General features: G+C 40.9%; 1 protein-coding gene across 1 annotated transcript in view; it reads left to right on the top strand.

Moving 5' to 3' along the window:
• Window positions 1-13,219, top strand: part of cpne4a (copine IVa) — a 52,510-nt gene that overhangs the window by 4,452 nt on the left and 34,839 nt on the right. Inside the window, exon 2 of the mRNA XM_084026714.1 lies at window positions 6,378-6,570. Within this exon, the coding sequence (XP_083882840.1) occupies window positions 6,400-6,570 (171 nt within the window). The 5' untranslated portion in view covers window positions 6,378-6,399. The remainder of the gene's footprint in view (window positions 1-6,377; window positions 6,571-13,219) is intronic.

Genomic DNA, 13,219 nt, shown 5'->3' with positions numbered 1-13,219 from the left:
GACGTAGGTGATGACAGGATGTAGGTGATGAGAGGACGTAGGTGATGAGGGGACGTAGGTGATGAGAGGATGTAGGTGATGACAGGATGTAGGTGATGAGAGGACGTAGGTGATGAGGGGACGTAGGTGATGACAGGATGTAGGTGATGAGAGGACGTAGGTGATGAGAGGACGTAGGTGATGAGAGGACGTAGGTGATGAGAGGACGTAGGTGATGAGGGGACGTAGGTGATGAGAGGACGTAAGTGATGAGAGGACGTAGGTGATGAGAGGACGTAGGTGATGAGGGGACGTAGGTGATGAGAGGACGTAGGTGATGAGAGGACGTAGGTGATGAGGGGACGTAGGTGATGAGAGGACGTAAGTGATGAGAGGATGTAGGTGATGAGAGGACGTAGGTGATGAGAGGATGTAGGTGATGAGAGGATGTAGGTGATGAGAGGACGTAGGTGATGAGAGGACGTAGGTGATGAGGGGACGTAGGTGATGAGAGGACGTAAGTGATGAGAGGATGTAGGTGATGAGAGGACGTAGGTGATGAGGGGACGTAGGTGATGAGAGGACGTAGGTGATGAGAGGACGTAGGTGATGAGAGGACGTAGGTGATGAGGGGACGTAGGTGATGAGAGGACGTAAGTGATGAGAGGATGTAGGTGATGAGAGGACGTAGGTGATGAGGGGACGTAGGTGACGAGAGGACGTAGGTGATGAGAGGACGTAGGTGATGACAGGATGTAGGTGATGACAGGATGTAGGTGATGAGAGGACGTAGGTGATGAGGGGACGTAGGTGATGAGAGGACGTAGGTGATGAGAGGACGTAGGTGATGACAGGTGATAACAGGACGTAGGTGATGAGAGGAAGTAGGTGATGAGAGGATGTAGGTGAGGACAGGATGTAGGTGATGACAGGTGAGGACAGGTGAGGACAGGATGTAGGTGATGACAGGATGCTGGTGTAGTATGGAGATAAGTGGGACTGAGTGAGAATAAACTACAGTGTGAGTATTGATGGTGATGAAGGAACATGTTTGTAGATACATTCACTGCTGATGTGAGTCTGAACATGAAGTTTATTGACCGATTGGAAATCTTTGCAGTTCATAACAGACTGAATGTCTTTGTAACGGCAGTCGTTTGCTTGTTTATTTCATCTCAGAGTTTGTTCTGATTCAATGTGTCTTCTATCGTGATGTTTGGATGCAGCAGCTCCCTTCAACCAAGACAACGTCCTCCAATGGGAGACAATAAAATAATATTAAACTTAGCAGATAAAAGTGCAGTCAGAGAAAAGGTGAACGTCCCTCCAATGTCTGGTAAAAATCATCACTCAGTTTCTGTTGCCTCTGAGATAAAATAAGATCAAACTGTATCTATTCAGAAGTAGAACATGCTTTTCCTGAAAACACAAAGGTTGTAAATAACAACATGAAAGCATATTTCTGTCAGATTGAGAGTATTTCACAGCTTCACAGTCAGAAGTGTGGAGTTATTTATACAGCAGGCGATAATGAATCTCTGACAGTCACAGTTACAGATCAGACTCATCAACCAGCTGATCATATGATGCTTCAGCAGTACGGAGACACTCGTTTCATCGCTGGTTGTCTCTATGGCAACAGCTGCTGAGAATCATGGGTACTGTAGTGTTTGGAAGTATTCCACAAACCAAACCGCAGGCAATATAAGTGTTCGATGATATAGATTACATTCAGTGTTTTCTGGTCCAACAATGTTATATAGAGTCTAAAACTAACAAACACTACTGTAATAAAAAAAAAACATATTCTGCTTATATTATTTGTATATATTTTTTAAATTTAATGATCTATTATTCTTATTTATTTATATATTATTATTATTATTATTATTATTATTATATTACTTTCTGCTGCAAGGAAAAAATGAATTCAGCAATCAGCATCCGCAACTAATTGTGCTGATATTTTACATTATGCATATAAATTAATCTTCTTTAAAAATGTTAGATTCGGTGTATCATGCTGCGTTATGGATTTGACTCTGATTCAGGTTTCTGCACACATTATTTCAGTTCGTATGAAAAAGTTGGTTTGTTTACTTTATACAACTGTAGAAGGAACACTGGTACGTTTGACTGTACAAGGCCATATCACATATTAAACTTGTCAGGAAGATCATAGACTTTAACCACAGTCATTGAAAAAGCTGCATGTCTCAAGGACAGAAGGGAAAATTTTACATATAAAAAAAAGATGTACAATTTCTAAATCTGTGCTTAAGTGTACCCTACTGGTGATAATAAGCAGCATATTTGACACATTTTCTTGTGTTCCTGCATTACTATCACTGTACATATTTGGTGACCCAAAGACACACAAAATGACCAAAAAGAGACAAAGCAAATACCTGACTTTGTTTGATAGACATACCTTTAGTAACAGGGGAGAGGGAAGGATAATATCTGGGTTCTAGGAGAGTTTGACCGTTGGGAAAGACTGGATCAGCTCTATAGATCTATAGATGAAGTGTCGCCCGTCTCGCTCTACAGTCTGCTCTACGAAGCTCTGATGGTTGCTGTTGTTCAGAGCGAGCACCTCTGAATGGCATGAATTATTAACCGTGTTGTAGTGCTGCAGCTGTACAGGGATCTGTGTGATGTGATTTTCATGAGCGGCTCTTTAATCTGCTCTTGGATGTCAGCGCAGCGAGCCTCAGCTGGTGGGAGGATTCATCCACCGCCTGACTGAACAGCCGAAAGCTGCTGGCTGAGGCTGCAGCTCAGTGAAACGCTCCACCCGTCCTCCACCCAACATCCACCTGCTGAAGTCCACACATCCATCACTGCTGCTTCTTCTAATGATGAGCTGCATAAATGATAGAACACAGATATTTATTTCATAACTATTTTGTTTAATTGATGGACGGTTACAACATTTCAATACCACTAGATTTAGTTTTGCACATTTACATTTAAATATTCAAGGATTGTAAAAGTACCTCAAGAACTGTACTTAAGTACTGTGTTTGAGTAAAAGTACTTGGTTCCGTTCCAGCACTGGAAAAGGTTTCATGATGGTTTACACGATGTTCGTCTGAGAAGCCAGATTCCAGCAGACAGACGAGTTATTGAAGTTCATGTTAAGGCTGACGGAAGCTGAACACGCTAATAACAGGAGAGTGGTTTGTCTTGTTACTTTAATTTATTATAGGACTGCTGCTGCTCCAAAGTAAGTGATCGGCAATACCATCATCCTCTATGCAGCTCAGATGTTCTTGTGGAAGATATTTTATTTAAAAGTCTCAATGTTTAGGACACGTGGATCGTAGAGATGGAGATAAAAATCTATTTTTCTGTTCACATTTAGCTGCTGTTCTTTATGAAACAGAAAACAAAAGGCGGCCTCCTGCTATGCTGAGCTAATAGAGTCCAAGACCACATGGTTTACCTGGGGTTTATTAAGATTAATGAGTGCCTAGTCCACATGGGAGGCAATGGGCCCCTGGATAGAGATGGGCCCACCACCACCACTACACACAGTAGGAGCAGACCTTACTGTCGTGACTTGAGTTGCATTTTGTGCCTCCATGTTGTTGTTTTGTGCCTCTTTGCAGTAATTTTATGTGTGAGTTTAGTCATTTGAGGAGACCTGTTCAGTAATCCAGCAAGGCTAGGTCACAAAACACAACTTCAGATCTGTCAGCCAATGAGAGCATGACCTATGTTGAAGGGAATCCTGGAGAGGGAAGCTGGTATCAAAGAAACTTTAAAAAGACTTTAATTCCTGCAGAAAGCCCCTTAATATATTACGACCCATTCATTTATGTATTATAATCTTAATGTAAACGTATTAAATATTTCAATACTGAATAAAAACAACCCATTATCTAATAAGTAATTCATTTGCACATTACGCATTAGCGTAAACCAACCTAATACATTCAACAACATCTACAACTGGAATGTAATCAATGTAATTGATTTCACTGGCAAGTCACCCATGAAAACGATGTAAAGAAGTGTACTTTTATTTCCTTTCTGCTGCAGAAATATGGAGGTTGTATTTCTGTGACCTTGTGCATGTTGTAAAACTTAATCCTCCACAGTTAAAGAACTGATCTGTGGTCAGTTTTTTAAATAGACTCCTGGACCCTCATCTTCCGCTCTTCCTCCTCACATCCTGTGTAACTAGAGCCGGTAGCAATGAGGATATTTTTACTCCCTCCGGTGGAGAACATCACTGATGGTCAGCCTGATACCGCAGGGGAGGGTGGAGGTTAATCAGATGAGCACGAGTGCTGCTGATGTGATAGTGGAGGGAGGGGATGAAGGTTGTGATACGATAGCTTCTTTCTGACCCGGCAGAAATGGTTTCCTGCGAGAGCGGGGTTTCCTCACCTGTGATGGAAACGATGAGACCGAAACTTTGATCAGGCAGCCTGATGTAATTTTTTATCATGAATTACACTTGCTCTTGACATATCACATATGAGTTTCTGTGGAGGAGGTCTGGATGGTGAATAGGTAAGAAAATGCAGGGAAAATACCAGGAGACTGTTGTATGTCCCATGTAAACCAAGTACTCTTGTTGCCTAAACATAACCAAGTACTCTTGTTGCCTAAATGAAACCAAGTACTCTTGTTGCCTAAATGAAACCAAGTACTCTTGTTGCCTAAACATAACCAAGTACTCTTGTTGCCTAAATGAAACCAAGTACTCTTGTTGCCTAAATGAAACCAAGTACTCTTGTTGCCTAAATGAAACCAAGTACTCTTGTTGCCTAAACATAACCAAGTACTCTTGTTGCCTAAATGAAAACAAGTACTCTTGTTGCCTAAACATAACCAAGTACTCTTGTTGCCTAAACATAACCAAGTACTCTTGTTGCCTAAACATAACCAAGTACTCTTGTTGCCTAAACATAACCAAGTACTCTTGTTGCCTAAACATAACCAAGTACTCTTGTTGCCTAAATGAAACCAAGTACTCTTGTTGCCTAAATGAAAACAAGTACTCTTGTTGCCTAAATGAAACCAAGTACTCTTGTTGCCTAAACGAAAACAAGTACTCTTGTTGGGAATGCAATTTTGTATAAGACAAGGTGGGATCAGGATCATGTTGGAAATCTGAGCTCAGTCACCCACAAATGCTAGATCGTGGATCTTTGTTTTTTCTGCTGATAAAGTTTTTTGCACAGTAAGTAAAAGTGAATATTTATCTGCTGTGATGCTGCTGAGATATGGAGGTGTGAAACGTATCTCTTCTCATTTATTAGAAGAAGCAACTAATGTTTACAACTCTGAATATGTTTCTGCTGAAACCAGCGGAGGAGCTATCTTTAAATGTTAATTATGAATTAGTTCAGTCTGCTGCCAAAGAAAATGACACATTTCTAAAACTGACAAAACAGGTTTTTGGAAAGTGGGAACATTTTGTTTTTAAAGTTAGGAAAGTTTAGATTTTTTAAATATTTTTTTAAATTTGAGAACACTTTTGGAAAGCCAGGACATTAGATTGGTTAGATTGATGGTTTCTATTTTTTTTTAAATTGATGAAATATTTTTGAAAGATAAAACATTTTGTGAAAGTAAAGTTGTCTTTGCTGCTTTACTTCCTGTCAGTGAAACTATATTACAATCAGTCCATTCAGACAGTTATTAAGGACAGTTTCTCCAGACGTGTGTGTAAAATGGATGAACCCAGATTAAATTAATCAAATAAACATAATATGGTAATTTCTCCACACAATTTAATCAGACTCTTCCAGCTGAATTTGAGCCGTTTCAAAGTCAGAAGAATATGACTGAAGTGACACCGCGGTTAAATCCTGTGGTTCTAATTGAATCAACATTTGTTCAGTAAACATGTTCTAGCTGTTGGTTGCATCCATTCGGATCCTGACAGGAAACACGTCCAGACAATTATAATATGTAAATCAGATATGTGACGATCACATGGACACAGTGGAGCTGGAAGCTGAAGTCTCATGAAGCTTTAATTAAAGTTCTGAACAGACTTCTAATTACTACTTTGTTAGGGTTGGGGCACCTTCGTCGCCATGGTTACGATTTAAGCAGGTTAGAAAACGATGGCTGTCATAGATAGTAGAAAAAAAGATATTGTTAATAGTAAAGTCTATTATAAGTCAAGCAAATTGTGTTTTACACGAGCAGTTCACATAAAAAAATGCTTTGAAGTGTTCACGAGAAAATCTGATATCTTCTAACGTGCTTTGCTCCGCCTACAAAAACAATACAGGAACGGCCAGATGTAGCGATGTACCACTGTGGTTGTAAAACTTGTTTTGAGCAAAACCACTCATTTCACTGTCAGAATCTATTGGGAAAGTGTTGAAGAGACGAACGACAATTATATTGTCCCCTCTGTCCTCATGCAGACTTCCTGTCCCGCCTCCAGCCATGAGTGACATCTACGAGTCAGCGGCGAACTCTCTGGGTTTGTTCAGCAGTCCCTGTCTGACCAAAGTGGAGCTGAGGCTCACCTGCAAAGGGATCTCAGACCGAGACGCGTTGTCCAAACCCGACCCTTGCTTCGTCCTCAAGATGAAATCCCACGGACAGTGGATGGAGGTAGGTCCACACGGCAACCACGCCTAACCATTGGCCCGGCGGTGTTATTACCCTTTCTGATGATGTCGATGGTGTCCAGCTGCTGTCTGGTACTTCTGTGTTGAGAAAAGAAAGATCGTGTGATCATCACAAGTTTGTAGAGTGAATCGTGGTGTTTAAGGCATCTCTTGTTGTTGTTTAAAGGATCTACATGATGGCATTTTGTGTGTAAGGTTACAAGGTGTCTCCACGTTGTCTTCATGTTTGAATTGATCTATGATCTATGATATAAGATGTTGAACCCTGAAAATGGCTTGAAAATAACATTTTTTCAGGGCGAAAATGACAAAATTCACAGAAGTAAAAAACCTATGCAGTTCTCAAATTTCAGAACTTATTTTTCGGCTTCAAATTGCACAAGACAATTTAGTCGAGGGAGTTGTGAAACCAATAAAATCTCCTAAAACAAAACAGAAAACAGCAAATGCTCCTGTGGTGTTTCTGTGCTAGCGGAGTTAAAGAAGCTGACATCATTTATCTTCCTTTATTCTGCCATGTGAATGATTCCTGCTCTCTGTGAACTCATCTATGATTGATCCTGGAGATGAATGGACGTCTGCATCGTTGTTGATTTATTCTGCATTATTCCGTTTCATCTTACCGTCTCAGTTAATGTTACGGCGGATTATTTAAAGGATGTGAGAGTTTGTCTGATTCTGCAGGGGGAGCGATTATTCAGGTTAAGTGCTTTTAGCAGCTGACTTCTGATCAGCAGACTTCATTTTGATTCTGTGTGTCTTCATGTGGTGAATGTGTCCTGTAGGAGTCTTTAATGGACAGCAAAGTGCTGCGAGGTGAGAAAGCTAATTGAGTTAGCAGTGAGTCTCCACGGGACGAATAAAATAACAGACTGAAACCAGACAGTGAGTAACCAGAAAGTCCTGACATCCTCCGCTATGAGTGGTCATTTTGAAAACTCTGGGGGAGGTGACCAATCACAGCGACTCTCTGTGCTGCTACAGGCACAGGTACTTTTGCATAAATCAGTACACAATGCGATGGTTTCATCTCGACTTTCAGTGCAGTTGATTGTTCTTCTTTTAGTGAAAATATACCATCCAGTGTGTTTTGTCTCATAGCAGCCTTAAAGGCGCTCTATTTCACGGTCCTTGTCTCAAACACGCCCCATGTGATATAAACGCTGTGTCCCGGCACATCTCAGGCCGCTCGGAATCTGTGCAAAGCAAACGGGGACCAGTGGCAATACAAATAAAACATGAGCCTGCAGATTCGTCTGGTTTTACAGATGTGATGTGTTCTTTATCCCGATTGGTTGTAGTACGGCACCAATGTGTCAGTGTTCTCATCCCCACTGGTACTATAAGAGTATGAACTCCTGCCGGGATGAAAGCCCTCATGGGAACCTCTGTACCCCAGCACTATACTCAGTAGGGTGTCTTCAATACAAACTCATGCAGTTTGTCCAAACCGTGTTCAAACTCACAGAACTTTATTTGAAATTCTAGAAGAGATCCCATGTTTCAGAAGATACCAAATACTGTATGTGTGGAAAATGTCTCCAAAATAAAGCAGCAGGCATGCTGAGTCTGTGGTATGTGAATTCTAATTGAATCAGATACATGTTTTATGTTACATCTACAAATTGCAGTGTGTGTTTCAGTGTGTGAGGTGTTTAACGTGCTGTTTTGAAGATGGACCCTGGTGTTAATTTGACAGACAGCACTTCTCCTCTCTAAGGTTATCTGTTTACTTCACTGACTGCGATAATGGCACAGAAAACAGACTCTTTTCCCTCTGCGGCGTCTCTTCTCGTCGGCCACCTGGAGCTGAACTGTTTTTTTTTCATCATCAACAGACGACAGGCAGAAAAGTGACTGAAGTCTCTGCTGGTTTCTGTTCGTGTCCGAGTCCAAACACAGTGAGACAGTGAACGTAATGGAGTTAGTCTTTATCTCATCAACCCACTTCTAATGGCTTCCGTCTTATTTTTATTGGTTAAAGAGTAGCTCCAGCTGCACAATCACTCTCCTTTAATGGCTGTAATTTACTTTTAGGAGACTCAGAATCTTGAACCAGATGGGTCAAGCACATTTTTCACATGTTAACCCTCCAGCTTCTCTAATCTGATCTCAGCTGTAGCAGGATTTTCATACGGCAAACCTTTCCTTTATCATTTCTTCTTCTTCTTCTTCTTGAAAGCTTTTCAACCAGCCCCTGATAGTCTTTTGGGAATGCAGGCAATGACAGAGACACAGCTGGCGTCGACCGAAAACCAAGATGGTGACGGCCAATCATCAAGATGGTCAAAACCCATGATGGAGGAGACCCAAAACTAGATGGTGATGACCAAAAATCTAGTGGTTAAACAAGATGATTTCCAAAAAACAAGTTGGGGAAAGACAAAAACCAACATAGTGTCAGTCTTTTAACGAAGATGCCAACAGCCAAAATCCAAGATGTTGATGGCCAAAAACCACAAGATGGCAAGGCCAAAAAGCCAAGATGTCGATGGACAAAGCCAACATCCTCTTCTTATATACAGTCTATGGTTTGGGGAGAGAGTCACAGGTGCTTCAGTGTTTACTATATGGAGTGATCATTTTCAGGTAGATAGTAATTGGTAGAATCATTTTTTTGTAATTTGCTGAGGAGTTCCTTTCTGCCCACATGGTTAAAACTGAGCTGCTCAGATGGAAATAACCTGAATGTGAAGAAATGAAACATTAATTTAAACTACTTATGTAGGTGAGCTCAAGGCGGCAACTGGCCTGGGTATAGCAAGTCCGCCAGCAAACAGGAATTGGGTCAGTTAAGAGGTCCAGATTAAGGTTAATGTTTCATGGTCCAGGATTCAGGTGGCTGGAAAGTGAGGTACAAAGCAATATTGACAATCAGACAGGAAATGATTGTATATGGGCTGGTTATATCCTGCAGGGCTGATGAGGGAGAGTGGAAACAGGTGAGCAGGTGGGAGAGTGGACGGAGGCTTGTGATGCATGGGTCTGAATGCTAAAATAATATCAATAATGAGGTATTTACTGTTCAGTCTCTTTCTGACACAGAATATGTATATTTTAATCCACCAGAACTCTGCTGATATCAGCTGTCAGACAGTTGAAATGGTAATGTATGCACTGTGACATTTCCTGCTGTCGCTGATACAGGTCGCCTCCCTGCAGACGGCCAGTCCCTCCAATGATGGACTGGCCATGAACCACGTGGACTTTTCCCAATGGGCAGCTTGACAGTTGCCGACAGGCCGATATAACGGGAAACTTAAAGGTTGTGCTGAAGCTAAGAGGGGAAAAGTTTAAGAAGTTGGAGGCAGCCAAAAGTATAAAAACAAATTATTAATTTGACCTGATTACCAGTCAATCAACCAAGCGTTTTGGTGACACATGTCAACTTTTCATAAAATCAATGTTTATCAGAGTTATCAATCACAGCCGGGATAGGGTAGGGCATTGAAAAAAGGTTGATGTTGGACAGCACTGACAGGAGTTAGTTAGGAGTAGGATCTATGTATGTAATCAATTAATTATGACTTCATGTCTATATACATTATTACACATCAAGGTGACATAGTTCATATGTCCAGAGTTCATAAACGCAGTAAATATGTGAATACGGTTCTTTACTGTCTCTTCTTGTAGAGTTTTTCTGGTGTATGTGCAGTGAAGCGGTCAGACCTGCTTTCTAATGCCCCAATTTATGTATTTTTAGAGATGCAGATGAAGCTTCATCTTCCAGTCCTTCATCTTCTCTGTCGCTCTCTCTCCAGCTCTGGTCTGTTTTTATTTTCCTCTTGTCCCACTTTCATCTTCACTTCTTCGCTTTACTCACACGTCAGAGGTGCTTTATGTCTTTATATCAGCCTAAAGGCGAAATATGTGTTGCTATCAGATCAGATTTCTTCCTTCATAGCAGGTTGACAAACACATCTAACATACTAGCTGATTACTAGTTCTTTCTAGAGACACCTCCATTTATGAGCACGTTCAGTGATTTATTAAGGTGAGGGTGTATATAGGCTCACAGGCAGGTTCAGGTTCTGATTATAGAAGCTCAAAAGCAAAAGGCAGCAAAGCAACATGGCAGCTTTGATGATCTGTCATGGCAGCCATTTCTCACCAATCAGCATTTTAATGATATGACAATTTTTAATTCATGTAGCATGCAATAAGAAACTCAAGATCTCAGGCAGGAGAACCAACACAGGAAAGCACCCAGACTAAATACACAAGAAACAAACGAGGCAACAGCACACAGGTGGGCAGGTGTAAAACTGATCGGTGGAAACAAAGGGAGCAGAGCAAGACTGAAGACAAAAACAACAGGTGATTCAGAGAAAAAAAGGAGGGAAAACCAACAAAGACAGGAAGTCAAACCAACACAGGATACAAGAGGCAGGGAACTTCAAAAATAAAACCGTAAATTAACTAACGTAAAAAAATTCCAGCTAAATATTTGCAGAGATATTTGCAAGAAAACATACAAAACTCACAAAAATGACTTGTCATAATATATTTAAATCACATTACTATGCATTATAACATAGATTTTCACAAGAGTATGAGGTATTACCCACTATGACAATTATAATACACTTTTGTGAGCAGAAGCAATATGATGACCTTAAATTGTTATAAAATACTTTGTTCAAAAGCATTTAGAACGTTTGCTTATAGTTATAATTAAGGCGTAATAAAAGCAGATAATGTATGTTTATAAAACAGCCTTTTGTCTCCAGCTGATATAGGATTTAAAAACCCTTCACAATCCTCTTCTCTGTCTCTGCTCCTGTTTCCACCTTTCCATTTTATTTTCAATGGAAAGTGAAATGAAACGCCTGTGATGTGTGATTCCAGTTTGTCTTCATGAAAGATCTCATTAGAATCAGGAGGCAATAACTTGATATCTTCACAGCCCCCTGCAGAGCTTCACGCAACCCCCACAATCCTCTGCTCACACACACACACACACACACACACACACACACACACACACACACACACACACACACACACACAAATGTATAATGTACATGAATAGGCATTAAGCAGCGTTGTTCTTACATTACATCTGCGGTGTTACCGAGTTGTGAAAAGCAGTGAGCGAGGAGATGGCTCTAGAAACAACACTTAGATGAATTGTGTTTCTATAAGTAATTTGTCTGTAAAAAATGCTGAATGTTTTAGCGTTTGTTTGTGAAAACAATTTTAGATAGCAAAATGTTTCAGCTGGTCTGATAAAAACTCTCTTTTCTTCTTCTGCTCTAGACTGTTACTATGTCATCTCATCATCTTCATTATAAGAATTATCTGATGTTTCATTATTATTCTAAGAAACAGAAGTTTAACCCCCCCAAAAAAGAACTCAAATTAATGGCTGGCTGATGTAAACATTGTAAAACATGGGTAAGTGTTGCTTTTATTCTGGATAATTCAATAAATATTAATAAAGTATCTCGAGCACAACGTCCTGAAGTCATTGTCTCGGTTTTTCCTGGAGGAAACAGGAAGTGTGTTATCCTTAGATGGCACCTTTTAGTCCTCATCCCCAGGGATGTGTGTTGGTGTCTGGTCGTCTTGACACTCTGCAGGTTTGTCAGCAGCTTCTTAAGGAGCATCAAACGGTGTTTTTTAAATCTCAAACAAGCAGTTTTCTCCCGGGTCCTGTGGTTGTTGTTGTTGTCATTGTTGCTGTGAGACGGCAGGAAGCTGCTCGCCGCTGTCTCTCCCTTCAGACCTGAGTTGAGACTGAGGTGGACTCGAGGACAGACAGGCGGCTCCTCAGAGTCTCACCTGCTCTGATTAAGACCAGCTGAAACTTGTGTGAATCTCAGGAGGAAAAACTTTCGTGCTGCTGCTGAAAGCTTTCGAGGACAGACAGAGAGAAAGGAGCAGAGGTGAAAAACAGGAAGTAATTGATATGAAACATAATGATACGAACGTGATTGCACTTAATCAGCTCTCCTGAGGTCTAAACCATGAATCGCATACTTCAATTAAGTCTCTTTCCTGTTTTGTTTCTCGACTGGAGCCATAAGAAGGGCCCGCTTTTCAGGGGAACTGAATTGAGCTGATGTGCATATAGGAATATGTGCATAAGCATTTACACACATGTATTTGTAAAGGATGTATTTAGATATTTTTATATAAGAATGCATTTGAGCACATTTTTCATTTATTCACAGATAAAGTGCTCTGACATTTGTCTATGACTCAAGATTTCATGTAGCCCCCATCCATCTTCTATCATCCATCCATCCATCCATCCATCCATCCATCCATCCATCCATCCATCCCTCCATCCATCCATCCCTCCATTCATTCATTCACTATCCATCCCTCCCTCCCTCCCTCCCTCCATCCATCCATCCATCCATCCATCCATCCATCCATCCATCCATCCCTCCATCCATCTTCTATCATCCATCCATCCATCCATCCCTCCATTCATTCATTATCCATCCATCCATCCATCCATCCATTATCCATCCATCCATCCACCCATCCCTGCATTATCCATCCATCCCTCTATCCATCTTCTATCATCCATCCATCCATCCATCTTCTATCATCCATCCATCCATCCATCCATCCATCCATCCATCCATCCCTGCATTATCCATCCATCCATCCATCCA

Source organism: Eutrigla gurnardus (assembly GCF_963514095.1).
Source record: "Eutrigla gurnardus genome assembly, chromosome: 14".
Classification (NCBI taxonomy): domain Eukaryota; kingdom Metazoa; phylum Chordata; class Actinopteri; order Perciformes; family Triglidae; genus Eutrigla; species Eutrigla gurnardus.
The sequence above is the reverse complement of the archived record's forward strand: the minus strand, read 5'-3'. Positions and strand labels throughout refer to the sequence as shown.